This window comes from Glycine soja, chromosome 12 (genome assembly GCF_004193775.1).
Source record: "Glycine soja cultivar W05 chromosome 12, ASM419377v2, whole genome shotgun sequence".
NCBI lineage: Eukaryota > Viridiplantae > Streptophyta > Magnoliopsida > Fabales > Fabaceae > Glycine > Glycine soja.
The window spans coordinates 5131911-5153960 of record NC_041013.1 but is presented as its reverse complement, the minus strand read 5'-3'; the positions used below and the strand labels follow the sequence as shown (position 1 = coordinate 5153960).

Sequence of the window (22050 nt, the reverse complement as noted above, 5' to 3'; positions counted from 1 at the left end):
TTAAATGTAATTAGATTACCTTTTGTGTAATTACTGTTTTTCTTATTAAAAAAGCAACTGTTATTGTTCTTCTTCAACCGCAATTATGTATTTTTAGATTGATCACTTAATTTCGTGATTCATTATGTTCAATTGTATTAGGAAAAATTGTTCAAGAATAAGAAAACCAATAACCCATATACGTAGAGATAAGATAAAGAGGATTGAACATCATTAAAGTTCTTATTCTTAATATAAATTATTTAATTATATTAATCAGAGATTTATTGAACCTAAAGAACTAAAGTTGTTTTGCTTAAGAAATTAAAAATAAGTTAATTGGTATATATATTATTTGATCCCAAGAACCTTATTAAAAGTAAGATATAATTAATTATTCATTTGATTTTTATAGTTAAAAAAAAACTTTTTTTTAATTCTTATATTTAAAAATATCTTATTTTAGTTCCTATAGATATCATTTTAATTTCTTTTATTCTTTACACATCATTTTAATTTTAAGCATAATATAAAAAGGGAAGGTAAACAAATGAATAATTAAACCTAAAAATAAAATATAAAATGAAATATATTCTTACAAATCAAACAATAGTGTTTGGTGGTGGTTGTCATTGAAGCAAGAACTTACTTCTCCACCATCCAAATCTCTTATTCCCGTATCTAGCTATCTTCATTGACACAACACCTTAATATGATCTCATAGCCACCATAATCTCCTTGTCGGGTGAGTATGTCTCGCAGAAAACCTCACCTTATTTTTCATGTTCCTTTCAAGCAAGAACTTATTCCTCTGTCACCCTAATCACTTATATATATATATATATATATATATATATATATATATATATATATATATATATATATATATATATATATATATATATATGTATACCCTTATATATCATCTACCATCATTGACACAACACCTTAATATGATCTCATAGCCAGATATGTTCATAAATCACTATTGAAGGTTTTAAAACAAAGCCTTTTCACCTAACTGTCATTCTCTCAGCCTCAATATATATAAAGCCTACTCCTGCATGTCATCAAGGCAACAAGTCCTCATTGCAATTACAAATCCTATCATTTGCAATCATTTCCTATGTCATCTAAACCTTCTTTTAACAAAACAAAAACCATGTTGAAGAAGCAATCTGTCTTGTCCTTCTCACTAGTAATGCTAATTTCATTTATGTATTCGACAACCACCTTAGCCCAATTATCACCAGCTTCAGCCCCTCTCAAACCGCCCCAACCTGCTCCTACCATACCAGCTGCGGCTCCTCAACAACCATTGGTTCCCTCATTGCCACAGTCACCAAGTGATTCCACTCCTGAAAGTACTCCAGCACTTGACATTGTTGGAATCCTGAGGAAGGCAAAGTCATTCAACATCCTAATCCGTCTCATGAAAACCACCCAATTGATCAACCAACTCAATGCACAGCTCCTCACTACTAAATCAGGTGGCATTACCATTCTTGCACCTGATGACAGTGCCTTCTCAGAACTCAAAGCAGGGTTTCTCAACTCTCTTTCTGATGGGCAAAAGCTCGAGCTCTTACAGTTCCATGTTCTTTCAGACTATGTCTCTAGCTCCAACTTTGATACACTGACGAACCCTGTTAGAACACTAGCAGGGGCTAAACCTGGAAAGGTGGAACTGAATGTGATAAGTTACGGAGGGAGTGTGAACATCTCAACGGGTGAGGTTAACACCACCATCACTGGCATTATATATACCGATAAGCATCTTGCTATTTATAAGGTGGGGAAAGTGCTTCTTCCTATGGACTTCTTTGCAGTTACCAAGGCACCTGCAAAATCACCCTCTTTGGCTCCAGAACCTTCAAGTGACACCGCAAAGGCACCTAAAGCTGATAAGGACGAGTCATCATCTTCAGATTCGTCACAGGTTAATCCCACTGAACAGAACTCTGGCACCGAGAAGATCGCTGTGTACGGAATGTGGATGTCACTTGGACTTGGAGCACTTCTCATGAGTGTGATGACAACATAAACCAGAACCTGGAAAAGATCATATCTGAATTTTCCAACGTTGTAGCTAGTTGCTACACCATATGCTATATATATTAATACCGAGAGTGTTACGATGAGTTATGTAATTGTGAGAAAGAAGTGATGAATTTGTTGAATACTGGATCACGGGATCTATTGTTGTATCTATGAAATTATTCTAAAACAAGACTATTATGCTATGGTCGCTTCTGTTATATATTGTCTTCCACGAAGAATCGATTAACAGAAACTCTGTATACAGTTAAATATTTGTTTGTAAGGTTAGACATTAAATTAGTTATAAAACATTTTGGCTGATTAAAGGTGGTGAGGGAAGATGATTTCCCTATCTTTCTTTTGTTTTCCACTGTCTCCTCTTTCTCGATAATCCTGTTCGAGACACTATCAAACATTAAATGTGAAAATGTGAGTATCTCTCCGAGGAAGAACTCGAACCTTGGTTTACTAAGGCTATGGGAGACTAACCTCTTCCACTGTACCCAACCCACGTTGGTTATGATTTCCCTATTTTAAGCAAACAAAAGGTTGCAATACAAATAGATTTAACTCCTTTCAAAGAGATAGTTTGTTTCTTATTAAAATTTAGATTGAAGGCCAGATCTTCTGTTAATCATTAAAGCAGCTCCATAATAATATTCGAATTCTTATAATAGGCTAATGCAAAAGTGGCTCATGTGACGCAGGATAATAGGTATATGACAGTTTTGTTAATATATAAACTTTTAGGACTGATTTTAAGTAATTAAAAAGTGTAAAGATTTTACTGAAAAAACACTTTTTTGACACCTTTGTATGTCTTATGTAATAAATATATTTTTCTCAATAAAACCTTTTACTTTTAATTGCTTAAATTCAATCTTAAAGATTATGTTATAAAAATCCTTAATACAACAGACAGCTATAATTTTTCAAAAAAAAAAATTACACTTGTTTGATAATTTTAAAAGTAAACTACTCTAATTTAGCAGTGAGAAAAACCTTAACTTCTTTCCTTCTTTACATGCTCTAAAGTTAACCAAACAAAAGAACAGACTATACAAATGCACTTTAATTTTCAATTTTAATGGGGCTTCAAATTTGTGAGAATATATAAAATGAGTGAACCAATATGTAATTTTACTTTTGTGTACGATAAAGGATATGATAAATTAAAAAGAGTGAGTCAAGGAAAAAATATTGTATATTCTGAAATTACGATATGTTTATGTTCTCAACTAATTTCTATATGATATGTAGTTGAATTTTTTAATTTATAATTTTTTTAATAAAACTTAATTACGTGTAACATATAAATTGATCGAGATAATTAATAAATACACAATAGTATTGGATCATACAATCATTTTTTCTAGACAAGACCTTAACATCTCATTTTCTTAACTGAAAAATATTATTATTATTATTATTATTATTATTATTATTATTATTATTATTATTATATATATATATATCCTTTTATTATAATTTTTATAAATATTTTTAATACTCTGTAAAGTAAATATTAAATGATAGAGTGAATGCATGTTAAAAATATAAAATATATTGAACTTTGTTCATTTAATTAGAAGATTTATTCAAAGATACTGCAAAAAGGATATAAATAATTTATTATAATTAATATAAGGCTTAAATATGTTTTATCCTTAATAAATATCTGAATTTTATATTTATTTCTTAATAAATTTTTACTTTGCATTGAGTCCCTAATAAAATAATACTTTTATTTTTTATCCTTAATATTTTATTTTAGTCCCTAATAAATTAGAAAATTTTGTGTTTGCTTTTTAATAAATTAGTAAATTTTATTTGTCTGTATCAATAACAAATGAGAAATATTTATTATGGAATAAACACAAAATTTGTTAATCTATTAGAGACTAAAAATAAGTATTAAGGACCAAAAATAAAATTATTATTTTATTAGAAACTCATCGCAAAACAAAAATTTATCAAGGAACAAATACAAAATCAAATATTTATTAGGGATAAAAATATATTTAAGCTTTAATATAAATAAACCAAAGGCTTAATTGTAAATTTTACCACCCAATTTTTATGATTTTGGAAATTTTACCACCCAAATTTTCTTTTTACGGAATTTATCATCCAACTTTCATCATTTCACATATTTTATAACCAAAGTTTTCTTTTCACAAATTTTGCCATTCAATTTTTATCATTTCATGAATTTTACCATTCAACTTTTTAGTTTTTGTGCATTTGATAATTACATTGGTAAGAAAACAATGTCGTTTTATTTTTTCTTTAATTAGCATTTTTTTTACAAGTCAACAATGATAAAATATGTCAAAATTATAAAATTGATTAATAAAATTCGTGAAAAAAAATTAGGTGGGAAGATTTGTAAAATCAAGAAAGTTGGATGATAATTGCAATTAAGGCTAAATGAAACTAGCCTAATGACACTGAAGCCATTTGTGAAACGGTCCCCCACAGTTTCAGAAACAATTGCTGACTGTGCAGTTAAAAAATTCATAATTCAAGCAAATCTCTCTCCCCTTCTTACATTAAAATTACTCTATTGAATTATATAATACAAAACTAAGGGCAGGGGGTCTTAATCAATTTGGGCATATCGTTTTTTTCAGATGTTAGTACTCAACCTACATATATACAGAGTCACCTTTCAATTTACATGTCCCATTATATGCATGCATCCAATTGATATATATAATGAATATTGAAAATGATATGAAAGCATAATAGTTCACAGACAATACTTTTGATTCTCCCTCCCAACTAAATAATCCTCCCTCATCACTACAATAATCAGTGGTGCATTACCTGTACCGGACATCATGCTAGGCAGAGGGAATTTTTTTAGGAATTAGGAGCAAAGCTTTATCATTCTCAACACAATATGTACCCATCATTCATCCCAATAATAATTAGATAAAAGATCCTAGTTCTGCATGACAGATGCGATATACCCTCACACTCCACAACTAACAAATTTCACAGCCATAACATTTCACCAGCCTATCATTTCCTTGGCCTCTATATAACCCGTCTCCTTCACACATGCCACTCATCAAACACAAATTGCAAGAACCATTAATTCCAATCATTCACATTCATCCAGAATCATCAAAGCCATCCACAGGGCTTGACTTGGCAACTGGAAGATGAAGCAAGCAACTCTTTTCTCCTTCTCACTCTTCCTACTCCTTTCCTCCACCACCATGGCCATTTCACCAGCACCTGCAGCAGCACCAAAAACACCTCCTACCCCAAAGGCAACAGCACCATCACCAAAACCATTAGTTCCCACACTACCTCAGTCTCCAGACTCTCCTGACTCAGTCCCCGACGACATCACCAGAATCCTGAAAAAGGCCAAAATGTTCTCAGTCCTAATCCGCCTCCTCAAAACCACAGAAATCATGAACAACATCAACTCACAGCTCATAACAGCCAAGAGTGGCGGCATAACCATCCTTGCACCAGATGATTCTGCCTTTTCCAACCTCAAAGCAGGCTTCCTCAACTCCCTAAACGAAGGCCAGAAAATCGAATTAGTGCAGTTCCACATATTGCCAGAGTTTGTGTCGAGCTCAAACTTCGATTCCCTAAGCAACCCTGTGCAGACAGTGGCTGGTAAAGACCCTGCAAGGCTTCCGCTGAATGTGAATGCATTAGGTAACAGTGTCAACATTTCAACTGGGGTAGTCAATGCCACCATTCTCGGAGTAGTCTACTCGGATAACAAGCTTGGCATTTATCATGTGGACAAGGTTCTTCTTCCTCTAGATTTCTTTCTAACCAATAAGGCTCCAGCTTTGGCTCCAACAACTCTTGCAAAGGCTCCTAAAGCTGCCAAGGAAAACTCTTCTGACGATGATCAAGAAGAAACAGACCAAAATCACAATAAATCCGGGGCAGTGAGTTTGGTTAGCCTTGGTGGAGCAATGTTGATGTCGATTGGGATAGCTTTGGTCACAGTGGCAACCATGTGGAGTTGATCCATATGGCAGCTGCATTTTGAGTTTTCTTTGTCGTTAATTTCTTTTTTCTGCTTTTTATTTTTGTTTAAATTTTTGCATCTTTTGTGGTTTCTTGTGTGTTAATGTTATGAAAAGGGAAAGAATCCTTGAATGGTTAACGATTATGCTGTTAAACCATAATTGTTTGTTTCTAACATTATGGTTTATATGAAAGGCTAGGAATGATTTCATCTTTGACAACTCCTAACTTATTACCTAAGCTAACCTCTTAGCAATAGCAACTGTAACGTCGATACAAAATGTTGAAACTGAGTGCCTTGTGTTTTACAACTAATGAGGGTAACGGAAGAAATGGAGATGTTAGAAAAGGCTTTACAACTAATGAGGGTAACGTATAGACATGGCAACGGGGCGGGGACGGGTATTGTCTCCCCATTCCCCGATCCCGACTCCCTAACGTATACCCGTACCCATCTTCGATATTCGTCGGGTTAAAATTTTTGTTACCCCATTCCCGTACCCGTTGGGTATCGGGTATCCCCGTCCCCAATTAGATTTGTAATTTTTTTTTTAAAATTATATTGAAAATCTGATTTAAAAAAAAAAATGATTGTTACACATCTATTTTTAACTAATTGTATTTGCAAAACATTTGTCTACAAAAATCATCAAGAAAACAATTTTAAATTATGTAAAAATTATAAAAAAAATTAATAAGTAACTAATAAAATTTTAATAATTTTATCATTGGGGCGGATACGGGAATAGGTATGGGACGGTTAGTGACATCTCCGTCCCCGATCTCGACCCCGGTTAAAAAGTTGGATAATCCCCGAACCCGTATCCGATCAACTCGGGTATTCCCCGTCAAAATCAGGACGGGTTTGGGCGGATATCCACGGGTACGGATTTCATTGTCATGCCTAGCAACGTAGTGTCAATCTTTTCTTTTAATGTAATTGGTGTAAAGAAAAAAAGTATTTAGTTAAATCCATGGAGAAATTATGGTTTAAATTCTTTTAGGAGAAGCAAGTAAACTTCAAAATATATTCTTTTGTGATCTTTGAAATTTTAGGAGTACCTGAGAATAAACTAAAATAATTATTTTCGCTTGATTGAAATTTATTCTGAGATTTTCAATAAGGTATTTAAGAATGAATATTGGATTATAGTTTGTTTTATTTATTGTCAATTGATGATTGATTGTCGTTTGCTACAACGAATCGATAATGTAGCCTATGAGTTAAATACTCATAGTATATATATATATATATATATATATATATATATATATATATATATATATATATATGTATGCATGTATTTTTTTCCGCTTGCTGCAACGAAAAGAGAATGCAACCTATGGGTTGAATATCCATAGTTCATAAAGATTCGTTCGCTGCAACGAAGAGATAATGTAGCTTACAAACTAAGTGTCGTAGTTCTATAATTATTGTTCGTCACAACAAAGAGATAATGTGGTCTATGTGCACATGATGGAATGAAAGTTTGTTTATAAAGTTATTATTCTTGAATACAAGTTTATATGTAGTTCTAAAAGTTTTCAAGAGAGTATACAATAATTTCTAAAAGTAAGTTGTATTTATTTTGTTTTTGTTTAATGTCATTTAAATTCTTTTTGGATGTAAAGACTCTTGTTATGTTGTGCTCTCATTCCTGTTCCCTTTTTATTTTATGCTCTCACTAAGTCTTCGTAACTTATCCCCTTATTTCATTTTATTTTCTCAAATACATAAGTAGTGGAGTAACTGACTTCGTGTGATTTGCTGACTTATCCAAGAATTTCTTTATCTTTTTGGTAGATCTTCATTGCATTTCGATGAAGAGTGTTTTTTTTTGTGAATCCAATATAATGCAGCTATAGGGATATGGGTAGTAATAGATATAGAGAAAAATTCTTTATTTTGAAATTTAAATGACCCTCTCTTGTAGATATATATTGATGGTGTAATTATGAAATTTTGAGACACTTTGATGATTAGTATTTATGACCAACATCATTATTAGTTGATATTTTGGACCATATGTCAAGGGTCTATATTATGATATGTGACCTTGATATGTAACTGTTAGATCTGAACATATATTTATATATAGATTTGTTTGGATGTATGATATGTTCTTACAGGTTATTCAATGTGGGGTTTGACCTGTTTTTAGAGGAAACTCTGTTGAATTTTCAATAACCCCTTTTGGATGATCTTTTAATTGTGATTTTGAGTGAGGACACTTAGGCTAGTCAGACTAAGAAAATTATAGTTTGTGCGCTGGTCATGGTCCAAGAATGAGTCGTGACCATGAATAACTCTTGAAAAAAACTCTATTCTACTTCCTTACATAGTAGTTTTAGACCATACAATAATTTTACCTACACAAGACATCACCATCTCAGTTTTCCAATCGAACAATATCATTATATTCTCTTATTATATATATATATATATATATATATATATATATATATAATGCTTTGTATTTTCTAAAATACTTAATAATAACTTATTAATCTTCTATCATATTTTCGTTGTAAATAATTTTTCACTCATAATTTAACTATGACTATGTTGGAGTATATGTGAAGTCTCATAGTGTAAAAATGAGAGGGTTGAATATCATACAAATAAAAATTAAAGTGTAATATCAGATTCACTTATGTGATTGCTCATGACTCATTAATATAAATCTTGTGGATTTATCTCCCTCCACAACAAATCAAATGTATAAGGTGGAACGGTGATGCAGGTTGTCCTTCCCTTTCTCCAACTACATCATTTTTTCACAAAAGATGTAAAAAAGCATGTGCCAATTATTAGAACATCATTATCAAATGTCAAGTATCTCAGTTGTCCATTATCAGCTCATCGTTACCAGCAAAGATGCCAATAATAATTAGATAAAAAAATCCTCATTCTCCACGACAGATGGGATATACCCTCCACAGCTACAAATTTTACAACTTGTTAACCATAACATTTCACCAACCCATCATTTCCTTGGCCTCTGTATAACCCTAGCCCTCCACATATGGAACACAAAATGTACGAAGCATTCCACTCATTCACATTCATTCAGAAGCATCAGAGCCATCTACAGGCTGGACTTAGCAATTGAAGATGAAAAAAGCAAAACTTTTCTCAATTCTCACTTTTTGTACTGGTTTGACTTAACAACCATGCATAATTTCTGATATGCGCAACAATACGCTTACACGTCAATACTATACCTTAGGGAATTTTTTTTAGGAATTAGGTGCAAAGCTTTATCGTTCTCACCACAATATGTACCCATCATTCGATAAAAGATCTTTGTTCTCCATGACAGATGGGATATACCCTCACACTCAAAATCTGGCAAATTTCACAACCATAACATTTCACCAACCTATTATTTCCTTGGCTTCTATATAATCCCTCTTCTTCAAACATCCCACTCATCAAACACAAATTGCAAGAACCATTCACATTCTTCCAGAATCATCAAAGCCATCAACGGGCTTGACTTGGCAACTAGCTGGAAGATGAAGCAAGCAACCCTTTTCTTCTTCTCACTCTTCCTACTCCTTTCCTCCACCACCATGGCCATTTCACCAGCACCTGCAGCAGCACCAAAAGCCACAGCAAAAACTCCTCCTACCCCAAAGGCAACAGCACCATCACCAAAACCATTAGTTCCCACAATACCTCAGTCTCCAGACTCTCCTGACTCGGTCCCCGACGACATCACCAGAATCCTGAAAAAGGCCAAAATGTTCTCAGTCCTAATCCGCCTCCTCAAAACCACCGAAATCATGAACAACATCAACTCACAGCTCATAACAGCCAAGAGTGGCGGCATAACCATCCTTGCACCAGATGATTCTGCCTTTTCCAACCTCAAAGCAGGCTTCCTCAACTCCCTAAACGAAGGCCAGAAAATCGAACTTGTGCAGTTCCACATATTGCCCGAGTTTGTGTCCAGCTCAAACTTTGATTCTCTAAGCAACCCTGTGCAGACAGTGGCCGGTAAAGATCCCGCAAGGCTTCCATTGAACGTGAATGCATTAGGAAACAGTGTCAACATTTCAACCGGGGTCGTCAATGCCACCGTTCTCGGGGTAGTATACTCAGATAACAAACTTGGGATTTATCACGTGGACAAGGTGCTTCTTCCTCTAGATTTCTTTATAACCAATAAGGCTCCAGCTTCAGCTCCATCAACTCTTGCAAAGTCTCCCAAAGCTGCTAAGGATAACTCTTCTGAGGACGATCAAGAAGAAACAAATCAGCATCAGAATAAATCTGGGGCAGTGAGTGTGGTTAGCATTGGTGGAGCAACGTTGATGTCGCTTGCGATAGCTTTGGTTGCAACCATGTTGAGTTGATCCATTTGGCAGCTGCACTTTCAATTTTATTTGTCAAACACGCCATTAATTTCTTTCTTTTTACCTTTTTTGTTTAAATTTTGGTATGTGTTTCTGTTTTCTTGTGTATTGGTGTTATATATGAAAAGGACGTGAATACTTCAATGATTAATGATTCAGTGGCTAAGCCATAATTGTTCCTTAATAATTTTTTATCTTCTAAGTTCTATGTTTTAAGAATTTATATCTTGTAGAGAGTAGAGACTTTACGTAAACCATATATTTAGTGCTAATAATTAAACTTTTATGTGGTTTTAACGTGGAGATAGTATTTTTTATTTTTGTGTGTATTAAAAATATCTGGCAGTAGAAAAATTGAGATTGAACTCTTTCGAGACAGAAATTATTGAAGTAAGCTTAGTTAATGACTAGAAAGCGAATCTTAGTTAACATGTTTAAGGGACCACTGATTTATCTTCTAAGTAGGTCAAGCTTTGTTGATATGAGAAGATGATGACTTTTGGGTAAAAATAGGAACTTCTTGATAACTTAAAAAAAAATATTTATTATGCATCAATTTTTTACACTCTTACTTTCTTTCTATTTCTTTCCTCCCTATTTCAATTCCTATCCAAACACAGTGTAAGAAAAAAGTGAAGAGGAAAGATACTAATTTTTCAGTGGGTGTAAATGTGTAGGTGCATAAAGATACTATTTATTGATGAATGTGTTTCTTCTCTGGCTGGCATTCAGTTGATCACTGATGATTGCTACGATTTACGTCCCTGCTACTCTCTTATTCAACACATCCATGGATCCTATCATGTGGAATCTTCTATCTTGCCAAGGTTGAGAGCATTTGGTCCTTGGGGCCTCTTTGGATTTGAGTTTTTCCTAGCTTTCTTTCTATTCCTCTGTTAGCTGATGTTTTTAATGTAATTTTCCCTTGGTTTTTAGTTTGGCCTTCAGCCCCCTCACACACACAAAAAGAAAAAAAAAGGTTTAGTTTCACTTCTATTCAAATTTTGATTTTGAGTCTTGTGTTCGAAAGATGACTATTGAAATTTGAAAAAGTTAATTTTTTGTTAAAAAAAATAACTTTTTCAATAGTGATATTTGGTACTCAAGACTCGAGACTTAATCATAATTGAAAGAAAAAGAAATAAATTTTCTTGTGTAAAGACTCATCATGTATAGAAAAATCCCTTGTGTGATATTCTTGTGCAGAAACAACAAATCACATCCTTAGAGGCTGTAGCTTGGTTTGCCCTATCTGGTATGACTTAGCCAGATTCTATGCACTTGACATGAATGGATTTTTTTGGCTCCAATCTCAACCGATGGATGGCCCTAAATATTTTTAAGGGACCACCAAGGTGGAATACTGTTTTTGGCATCACTGTTCGGGTGATCTGGCAGGCCAGGAATCAAGTTATTTCAAGTAACTTGTTTTTATTAAAAAAAAATTGTTAGCGTTAAACTTGGTTTCATAACCGGTTATTTCAAGTAACTTGTTTGTCAGATTCCTTTAGATTTCATCTTTGGAGTTCTCATAGAGATTTTGCATGCCATATGGATTTTTAAAGCTCATTAGTGTCCTATGACTTTTTTTTATGCTCCTGCAACAGTGCTTCAACCAATGACAATTTTGTTAGATTTTTGCTTCTGCGATCCAATTATCCAATTCTTTATATTACTCTCTTTTGATCTATATTAGCCTTTTGTCTCCACTTTTTCCATTAGTGATGTCACGGAAAGATTAAATTAGTTACTTTGAATGAATTAGTTGAATAACTCAAAAAGCAGAAAGTTAATTTCACGCATATGAAAATTGAAACTTCTAGTATGGGGTGATTCATGTTGCTAGATTGACAAGTACACCAATTTGTATAAGCAGTGAAGTTAAAAACTCTCGAAGGATTTAAAAAATGAGTAGGGATAGTTCCTATTGTTTTTGCTAGTTAAAGATTTCGTACAATGGAGAGTTGGACAAGTGTCGAGTCCACGATAACTTTATTTATACTTAGATAGATGAATATATAATTATCAAGTAATAATTAAATTGGTTTAAAAGGTTGTGAAAAAAATAGTAAAATAATTGGCATAAAATTAAATTAAAATAAATAACCAAGAAAAATAAACATAAAATTAAATTAATTAATTAAAACAAACAAGATGAGAAAAGTCAATATTAGAAGCAAAAGTTAATTCAAAATATGAGAATGTTAGGGGTTTAGTCTACTAGAACTACTCTTGACCCAAATTCCTTTAAGAGGTAAAACAATTAAATTACATTAAGAATAGAGATATATAACAGGCTAAATAAAATCATTCTATTCCTATAGATAATTACTTAGACACTTTTTTCCGGTTCTATTATAGAATAACACCTCCCAATGTTACCCCTAAAACTTAGGATGCATATGCTGATGAAACCATAAACAATAAAATTAAGCACAAAAAAAGGATAATGAAAAAGTAACAATTTTAAATAGATATAAAGAGTAATTACATCAAGGACAGTTGGCTGCTAAGCTCCAATAAAAGGGATTTTAATCTCTCATTGTCACAATAGGCTTTACAATTGGAAGAGGATAATGGGTAATGAAGGGAGTAGATAAGTAAGAGAATGGAGAGAAGGAATAATTGCTAATAATTGCTTCTCCTGCTTCTAGCTTTTGCCTTTTATAAGAAATTATATTCTCTTGAATATTGTGTGTGTAGATGTATGCCTTTTTTTCTTTTCCTCTTCCTCTTTTTATAGGTGCACTTTAGCTTGGATTTTACGCAACCTTCGCGTTAAGCGCAATTGTCATGCTTAACAAGTATGGCGATAATCTAGCACTCAACGCGTGACTCGCGCTGAACGGGCCTTCATACATTAGACTTCTCCATACTTCCTGGCGCTAAGCGTGTTTTGCCCGTTGAGCGACTGCGTCGCGCATCTAAGACGCGCTAAGCAAGCATCTTCAGATCTTCAATTTGTTTTTGTTGGAAAAAATTAGAAGTCATAAGTACAAAACAGAAACATATAACACAGATTGGAGGTTTGTTGTGCCGTGAAAAATCACTGCCTTGAAAGCAAAATTCGGCTAGACCTTGATGCAATCTAGTTTGCCGACTGCTCCTCAAGGTTAACACAACGAGCCTATGAACACGTGCACTCGTGGCCTTAGGCTATGGAAATCACAGAACAATTGCCCAAAATTTTAGAAGTAGATAATAAGAAAAGAATTGAAAATTATTTTCTGCCTGTGCAAGCCTCTGCAAGACTATGACAGTCCTCTTTTTAATAGCAAAACAATGAAAAACGTCTTTCTCTTTTCCTGTTCACAAATCATAATTATTAGCTACACATTTAACAAATTGACCGTTAGAGAATTGCTAATAAAGTGGAGGTTATGCTATTTGGTTTATAGCTAATCAAGAGCATTAAAAAAGGAAATATTTGTTAAAAGAATAACAATCAAAACTGTTTAAAATCAGTTAGGAAATTTGGGAATAAAGAAAATGAATATTATATTTCCGATGTGGAACATCACAATGAAACAATTGTGGCTTCAGTTTGCCATTGTCCAACAATCCCCCACCAATGGTAAAGCTGGAGTTAAAAAAAAAAAAAAAACCAATTTCTGGGCAAAAGAGAGAGTAACATTTAAGTATCAATATCATAATGATTGAATTGATACATAGTGAAGTAAGGCAACAATTGTGTCTAGGTAGTGAATTACTCTTGAACTACCAAGTTTTTAAATGAGACCCTTACAACACATGTATTTCTCTAATATTTGTGATTTCTGCGATATTACAAACCAGTGCTTTTAATGGCCATGCGCACACCTTGGATACTAATGAGAGCTCTAGAAAGAAAGCCTAATTCTTTCATAGAAGGCGGCCCACCTTCACTCTCACGAAGTTGAATCCATCAAGTGCGTCTCAAAAGCACCACCAAAGAGGCTATGGATTCATTAAGAGCAAAAAAATTCTCATCTTTCAAAATAACAAGCGGTGAGTCCATCAAGTCCAATTCATATGGACCACCTAATAATTAAGGCTATGCACTCATTAAGAACTAAAAGTTCAACCTATCCACAATGTATTACCACATGTCATGGAGATGAGAAATGTAATACAATAGAGTAATCATATGGTTTCGTTTGACCATTGATGGTATCCACCATACTTTCCTCAACACAAAGGCTTAAGCCCCATCCCCCTCGACGATTCAAGTACAACTTTCTTTGTTAGACCTTTAGTGAACGGATCTGCCAAGTTGTTCTCTGATCTAACAAACTGTAATGAGATCACACCATTTTTTAACAATTCTCTGACTGAACTGTGTCTAATGCGTATGTGTCTTCTTTTTCCATTATAAACACTGTTCTTAGCAATTCCAATAGCTGCTTCAGAGTCACAATGAAGAGAAACTGGTATAGGCCGTTTCCCCCACAATGGCACATCTGCCAACAAGTTTCTCAACCATTTAGCTTCTTGACCTGCTAAATCAAGAGCAATAAATTCTGATTCCATAGTTGAACGTGCTATACAAGTTTGCTTGAAAGACTTCCATGATATGGCACCTCCACCTAAAGTAAAAACATATCCACTAGTGGAACTTACTTCATCATTATCAGTAACCCAATTTGCATCACAAAATCCTTCTAACACAGCAGGAAATTTATAAAAATGCAAACACCAATCCATAGTACCTTTAAGATACCTGAGTAAGCGACGAAGTGCAGTCCAATGTTCATTACCTGGATTGTGAGTATATCTGCTTAGTCTACTCACAGCATATGCTATGTCAGGTCTAGTACAATTCATGAGAAACATAACACTCCCTATGATTTTAGCATATTCAGTTTGTGAAACACTAGAACCATTATCACTTTTTCTCATTTTAACTCCAAGAATCACATCAGCTTCTCCTAAATCTTTCATATCAAAATGAGAAGATAAGAATAATTTGGTCTTTTCCACTACAGTCACATTAGTACCGAAAATTAACATGTCATCAACATATAAACATATTATCACACATTCTTGTCCAAACAATTTAGAGTAAACACAAGTGTCAGATGAATTCACAATATAACCATCACTTACCAAAGTTTGGTCAAATTTTTCATACCATTGTTTGGGAGCCTGTTTAAGGCCATATAATGATTTTCTCAACTTACACACTTTGTTCTCTTGACCTTGAATCACATAGCCCTCAGGTTGTTCCACATAAATTTCCTCTCTCAAGTCACCATTAAGAAAAGCTGTCTTTACATCCATTTGATGTACTATAAGACCATGAATAGCAGCCAAAGCAACAAGAGAACGAATTGTGGAAATTTTAGTAACAGGAGAATATGTATCAAAATAGTCAATTTCTTTCTTTTGTGTGTAACCAACAACTACTAATCTAGCCTTAAATTTATCAATGGTTCCATCAGTTCTTAATTTCTTTCTAAAAATCCATTTGCATCTAATTGGTTTACTTCCCTTAGGTAAGTCAACTAAATCCCAAGTATGATTATACATGATAGAATCTAATTCACTATTAATTGCCTCTTTCCAAAAATTGGCGTCAATGGAAGTTACAGCCTCATTATAAGTTTTAGGATCTTCCTCAATGAGAAAAGTAGATACAAAAACATCATTTATTTTATCGACATCATTGTTTTCAACCACGAAGGTAGTAACAAAATCTGGTCCAAAACTACTTTCTATTCTCTTCCTTTTACTTCTTCTAGGTTCATTAACTTGTTCATTTGTTACAGAGGAAGAAGTATGCAAATGTAAAGGCACTGAAGTAGTATTACAAGAAGAAATCAATTCATTAACATGTTTTGTTAAAGGAAATTCTTGTTCAAAAAATTCTGCATTTCTAGATTCACAAATAGAATTATCATTCAAACGCAAGAACCTATAAGCAGCACTATTTTGAGCATATCCAATAAACACACAATCAAAAGTTTTGGTACCTACATTAGTCCTCTTGAAATCTGGTAGAGCTACCTTAGCAAGACATCCCCATACTTTTAAAAAATTTAAATTTGGCGCAAATCCTTTCCATAATCCATAGGGAGTTTTATCTAGTCGTTTATGGGGAACTCTATTTAGTATATAACAGGCCGACAAAATGGCTTCCCCCCACATTTGGGTAGACATACCAGAACTTAATAACATAGCGTTCATCATTTCTAGTTATTACTACTTTGTCAGCTTCAAAAACCAATTTTAATCCAGCTCTATTTAGACAACTACCAGAAATTAGGTTCCTACGCAGAGAGGGAACATACAAAACATCACTCAAAGATAATGTTTTTCCAGAAGTAAGTTTAAGGAGAATCTTTCCTTTACCAAGCACTCCAGCTGTAGCTGAATTTCCCATGAAAACACATTCTCCGTCATCAGCATCCTCAATCTGGTGAAAAAGCTCTTTGTTGGCGCATAAGTGTTTAGAAGCACCGGTATCTAGAATTCAGTCCACCTTGTTGTCGACCATGTTTGCCTCCACTACCACAGCAGCTATCACTTCTTCATTTTCTGCTAGATGTGCTTGAGGAGCATGTGGTGCAGCAGGTTTCGAGTTGTTAGATTGTTGTCCCTTCCTCAGTTTGCACTCATAAGCTTTATGACCTGTTTTGCCACAAACATAGCACTCACCCTTTCTTTTCTGAATCTTGTTATCACCTTTGTTGATATTAGTGTGTGTTTTCTTTTGTCCTTTTTTCTGAAATCATTTTTCTTTTCCTTTTGACCTGTATTGATAAGCAAACTCAACAACATTAGCATTAATTGAATTTACAGAATGTAAAACATGCTTATCTTTAAGTCGGTTGGCCTCCTCTGTCTTCATATGATTTATTAATTCTTGAAGTGACAAGTCCCTCTTCTTGTGTTTCAGTTGGTTGCGGTAGTCACTCCACGAAGGTGGAAATTTTTCTAGAAGCACATTAGCCACATATTTCTTTCTTCCAGCATCGTCATCGCCGTAACGTTTCAGCAGAGTGTCCCATATTGTTTTCGCAGACTTTTGATTAATGAAAAGATCAAACAGATTATCTGCCATGAGTTAGCAAATGGCCTCTAGCAGTTTTGTTGTCCTTTTCATATTTCTTCTTTGCTTCTTCGTCAGCTTTCTTGGTTTCTGCAGGAAGCGGTGTGACGACAGGGGTAGCAGGAGTTTCAGGAGTAGATGATTCAGAAGCGTTGACATCAGCGGGAGGATCTTCAAATAGCACATAATCAACCTCTAAGGCTTCAAACAAAATCAACAGTTTTTGAGACCATCTCCTATAATTTGAGCCGTCTAGAGGTTCTATTTTCGACATATCCGGAATGATTTTTGACAGACTTCCAGCCATTTCTGTTTAGTACTTGATGCAAGGAAAAAATAAAAATTTTGCTTTCAAATTTGTTGGAAAAAATTAGAAGTCATAAGTACAAAACAGAAACATATAACACAGATTGGAGGTTTGTTGTGCCGTGAAAAATCACTGCCTTGAAAGCAAAATTCGGCTAGACCTTGATGCAATCTAGTTTGCCGACTGCTCCCCAAGGTTAACACAACGAGCCTATGAACACGTGCACTCGTGGCCTTAGGCTATGGAAATCACAGAACAATTGCCCAGAATTTTAGAAGTAGATAATAAGAAAAGAATTGAAAATTATTTTCTGCCTGTGCAAGCCTCTGCAAGACTATGACAGTCCTCTTTTTAATAGCAAAACAATGAAAAACGTCTTTCTCTTTTCCTGTTCACAAATCATAATTATTAGCTACACATTTAACAAATTGACCGTTAGAGAATTGCTAATAAAGTGGAGGTTATGCTATTTGGTTTATAGCTAATCAAGAGCATTAAAAAAGGAAATATTTGTTAAAAGAATAACAATCAAAACTGTTTAAAATCAGTTAGGAAATTTGGGAATAAAGAAAATGAATATTATATTTCCGATGTGGGACATCACAATGAAACAATTGTGGCTTCAGTTTGCCATTGTCCAACAGTTTTTACGGGCTTTACTTTGTTTTTTTGTGACAATTATTCACCAAGCATTATAAATTAATAAAAACTTAACTGATGTTAAAAATCCAATTATTCACAAAAGAAAAAGAAATAAGAGAGAAAAATTAAGAATTCCTTTATGATTTAATCCCAAAATATACCTATACATAGTCATTATCAATTCATCCAAGACTAAATTGAAGTTCTACAACTATATATCTCACCATCTCAGTTCTTCTAGTTTTTTCTTCTTTTTAAACCTTGCAAGTTTCTAAAATTTAGCAGCTTGTTCCGACAAAATCCGTGAAGACGAGTTCATTCAATAGGCTCATTTGCAGTGTGTGTTATGTTGCCAGTATTGGTATGTAGCTCTATATTTTATGAAAATTGTTAGGAACCTAGCCTAAGTAAATTAGTTACTGTAAGGGTATTTAAGGAAATACAATTATATATGGAATAGTTTGTTATAGCAATTCTGTTATAACAATAGTAGTGTTGTCTAACAACAAATTAGCAATTATGTGATGACTATTGCTGTCTGCAGTGTCATAGGTTCGTTAATTGCTGCTGCTTGATTCTTATCTTTAGGACCTAGGAATACTATATATAGGTATGTAATTGCAGTTTGTGAGGATATGAAAAAGAATTATCAGCTTTTCTGTTCCTTCTCCCTCTTATTCTGGAGGCCCTTAGTCCTAGAAACTAAGGATTATTATTTCAGTTCATAACATTTGGTGCTCTCGTTGAGAGTCAATGGCTGACTTGTCTTGTTCCACGTCCACTATGGACCGCATCGAAGCAGCCATCGCGAAACTCACCGTTGCCCAAGACGCCACGATCGCCAAACTAGACGAAATTCTTCAGAAGCTGGCCCTTCTCGAAAATCGTTGTCAGTTTTCAAAGGTGTCAAGACTTCTTCGACCTCCTCATCTGAGAAACCCGCTGTTGGAGAGGCTCCTCAGTTGAACACCAAAGACGGAGCCACAGAGTTCGAACCGAGCTCTGTTTGCTTAGACAAAAAGGTGCAAAGCTTCATGGAAGAGTCGCTAAACTCGTTTTCTAGTCAAGGAAGGGTTAGGGAAAATCAAACCATGGAGGCGGAAGTTCCTGGTGAAGATGGTTCCAAATATACACTGGGAAGCAATGAGAAACCAATGTTTGGACGAGGCTACGAATTTAGCATCCACGACCACACAGTGTCTCATCGCCACAGGTCCTTCGAACTCGACCATTCAGACTCAGAGGATGCTAATGCTGTTTCATTCGAAGTCATGAGGAAAAACCCCTTTTGGGTGTACGACAGAGAAGCACTTCAGCTGTTCAGCAAGTTCAACAAAGGTCGCTTGCAACTCAAACACATTTTATTGGGTAATGTTGATGTCTTGATGGCTGCACACTTGGGTGCTGTTTTTATGCCACAAGGTCTGAGGCATTTCCTTGGTATTGACACATTTGACCCTGAAGGTTACTTAAAGGACGCTGGTAAGTGGACTGTTCAACAAGCTGCTGAATTATCAATTGTTGCTCCCACTATTGAAGCATCATTGGATGCAAGGTTCCTAAGTGGGTAGAAGGAGGAAAGGGTTGAAGCTGCAAAGGTCTTTAAATCAGGTGGCATTGGTGTTATTGTGACTGATCAACCTGTAGACAAGCAGAAGTTGATTGATGATGTTAGGAAGGCTCTTCATGCAGCCAAAATCGGCAGTTATGCATAGGAAATGAATTTGATCCGTGCAAAGAGTATTGAAAAGGGTTGGGATTTGAAGTTGGGTGAACTGGCCCGGATTTGGAAAAGGGGTTGCGTTATTAGAGCAATATTCTTAGACAGAATCAAGCAGGCATATGAAGAAAATCCTAATTTGGCAAACCTTCTTGTGGATTCAGAGTTTGCAAAGGAAATAATTGATCACCAATCTGCCTGGAGGAGAGTTGTTTTCCTTGCTATCAATTCTGGTATTAGCACTCCAGGTATGTCTGTTAGTCTTGCTTATTTTGACACCATCTTACTTGCATCAAACTATGATGATGCAATTTGCTATGTTGAGACCATGAATCTTGATGGAGAGACAAATCTGAAGCTGAAACAAGCACCCGAAGCAACTTCAAAATTGCAAGAAGACTCGAACTTTCAAAATTTCAGGGCTATCATCAAATGTGAAGACCCAAATGCTGGGGTTGCTTATGGACGAGGAGTTACTGAAGTTGAGAGAGCTCTGCCTAGGAGGCATGAATCACATCCAGGCCAAGAGTTGAAAAAGATTAGTGGATCAAAGTCATCCATTAAAGGTTTTAACTTTATGGATGAAAGGTAGTAAATGGAAATTGGATCAAAGAACCCAATGCCAATGTAATCCAGAACTTCCTACGATTGCTGGTTGTATGCCATACTGCAATGCCTAAAGTTGATGAAGAAATTGGTAAGGTTTCATATGAAGTTGAATCACCAGATGAGGCAGCTTTTGTGATTGTAGCCAGGGAACTTGGATTTGAATTTTATGAAAGGACACATACAACTATTTCACTGCGTGAATTAGACATCATATCAGACCAGAAAATCAATAAGTCCTACAAACTTTTGAATATATTAGAGTTTACTAGTGCAAGAAAGCGGATGTCTGTAATTGTGAAAGATGTGGAGGGGAAACTATTACTACTTAGCAAAGGGGCTGACAGTGTAATGTTTGAACGAATTGCAAAGAATGGAAGGGATTTTGAAGAGAAGACAAAGCAGCACATTAGTGAATATGCTGATTCTGGTTTGAGGGCCTTGATACTTGCATATCGTGAACTTAATGATGAAGAGTACAATAAATTTAATAAAAAGTTTACAGGGGCCAAGAACTTAGTAAGTCGACCAGGAGCAGATTGTTGAGGGAATAATACAAAATATTGAGAAGGGCTTAATTCTTCTTGGTGCTCCTTTGGCAGATTGATATAACTACACCTTGAGGACAAGGTGTTTGCGAAGAGGGGTGGAATTGTTAGGAACCTAGCCTAAGTAAATTAGTTACTGTAAGGGTATTAAAGGAATTACAATTAGATATGGAATGGTTTGTTATAACAATAGTAGTGTTGTCTGCCAACAAATTAGCAATTCTGTTATAACTATTGCTGTCTGTAGTGTCATAGGTTCGTTAATTGCTGCTGCTTGATTCTTATCTTTAGGACCTAGGAATACTATATATAGGTATGTAATTGCAGTTTGTGAGGATATGAAAAAGAATTATCAGCTTTTCTGTTCCTTCTCCCTTTTATTCTAGAGGTCCTTAGTCCTAGAAACTAAGGATTATTATTTCAGTTCATAACAAAAACAAAAAACACCACAATCATGCAAACCTTTTACACACTTCAGAGTACTTCCTAGGCTAACACATACAAAGCCCAAAACAAGACAACCACAATATAAAGACACGTGCATGTTTTTAAGAGCGAAATTCATAGCTGCAAAAAGCACGCTCTCAATCAAGTTTGCATGGTTGTTGCCACCAAGGCAAGTCCAAGTCCAAGTCCAAGTGACATCCACATTCCGTACACATTTAGTGTTTGATCGTGCCTCGATCAGGATTACCTCTGAAAGAGGAGACAGTGGAAAACAAAAGAAAGATAGGGAAATCATCTTCCCTCACCACCTTTAATCAGCCAAAATGTTTTATAACTAATTTAATGTCTAACCTTACAAACA

General features: G+C 34.7%; 3 protein-coding genes across 3 annotated transcripts; all 3 read left to right on the top strand.

Annotated features, from left to right (window-relative positions):
* Positions 1–1041: 1041 nt before the first annotated feature.
* LOC114379160 (fasciclin-like arabinogalactan protein 12) lies at positions 1042–2239 on the top strand. The gene has a single exon (XM_028337761.1). It carries the CDS (start codon positions 1106–1108, stop codon positions 2021–2023), a length of 918 nt encoding a protein of 305 aa, XP_028193562.1. The 5' UTR covers positions 1042–1105; the 3' UTR covers positions 2024–2239.
* Positions 2240–5075: 2836 nt separating this feature from the next.
* On the top strand, positions 5076–6242 carry LOC114378203 (fasciclin-like arabinogalactan protein 11). The gene has a single exon (XM_028336752.1). The coding sequence runs from the start codon at positions 5190–5192 to the stop codon at positions 6024–6026; it is 837 nt and encodes a 278-aa protein (XP_028192553.1). The 5' UTR covers positions 5076–5189; the 3' UTR covers positions 6027–6242.
* Positions 6243–9449: 3207 nt separating this feature from the next.
* LOC114378202 (fasciclin-like arabinogalactan protein 11) lies at positions 9450–10568 on the top strand. Its single transcript, XM_028336751.1, has one exon. It carries the CDS (start codon positions 9547–9549, stop codon positions 10387–10389), a length of 843 nt encoding a protein of 280 aa, XP_028192552.1. The 5' UTR covers positions 9450–9546; the 3' UTR covers positions 10390–10568.
* Positions 10569–22050: the final 11482 nt, after the last annotated feature.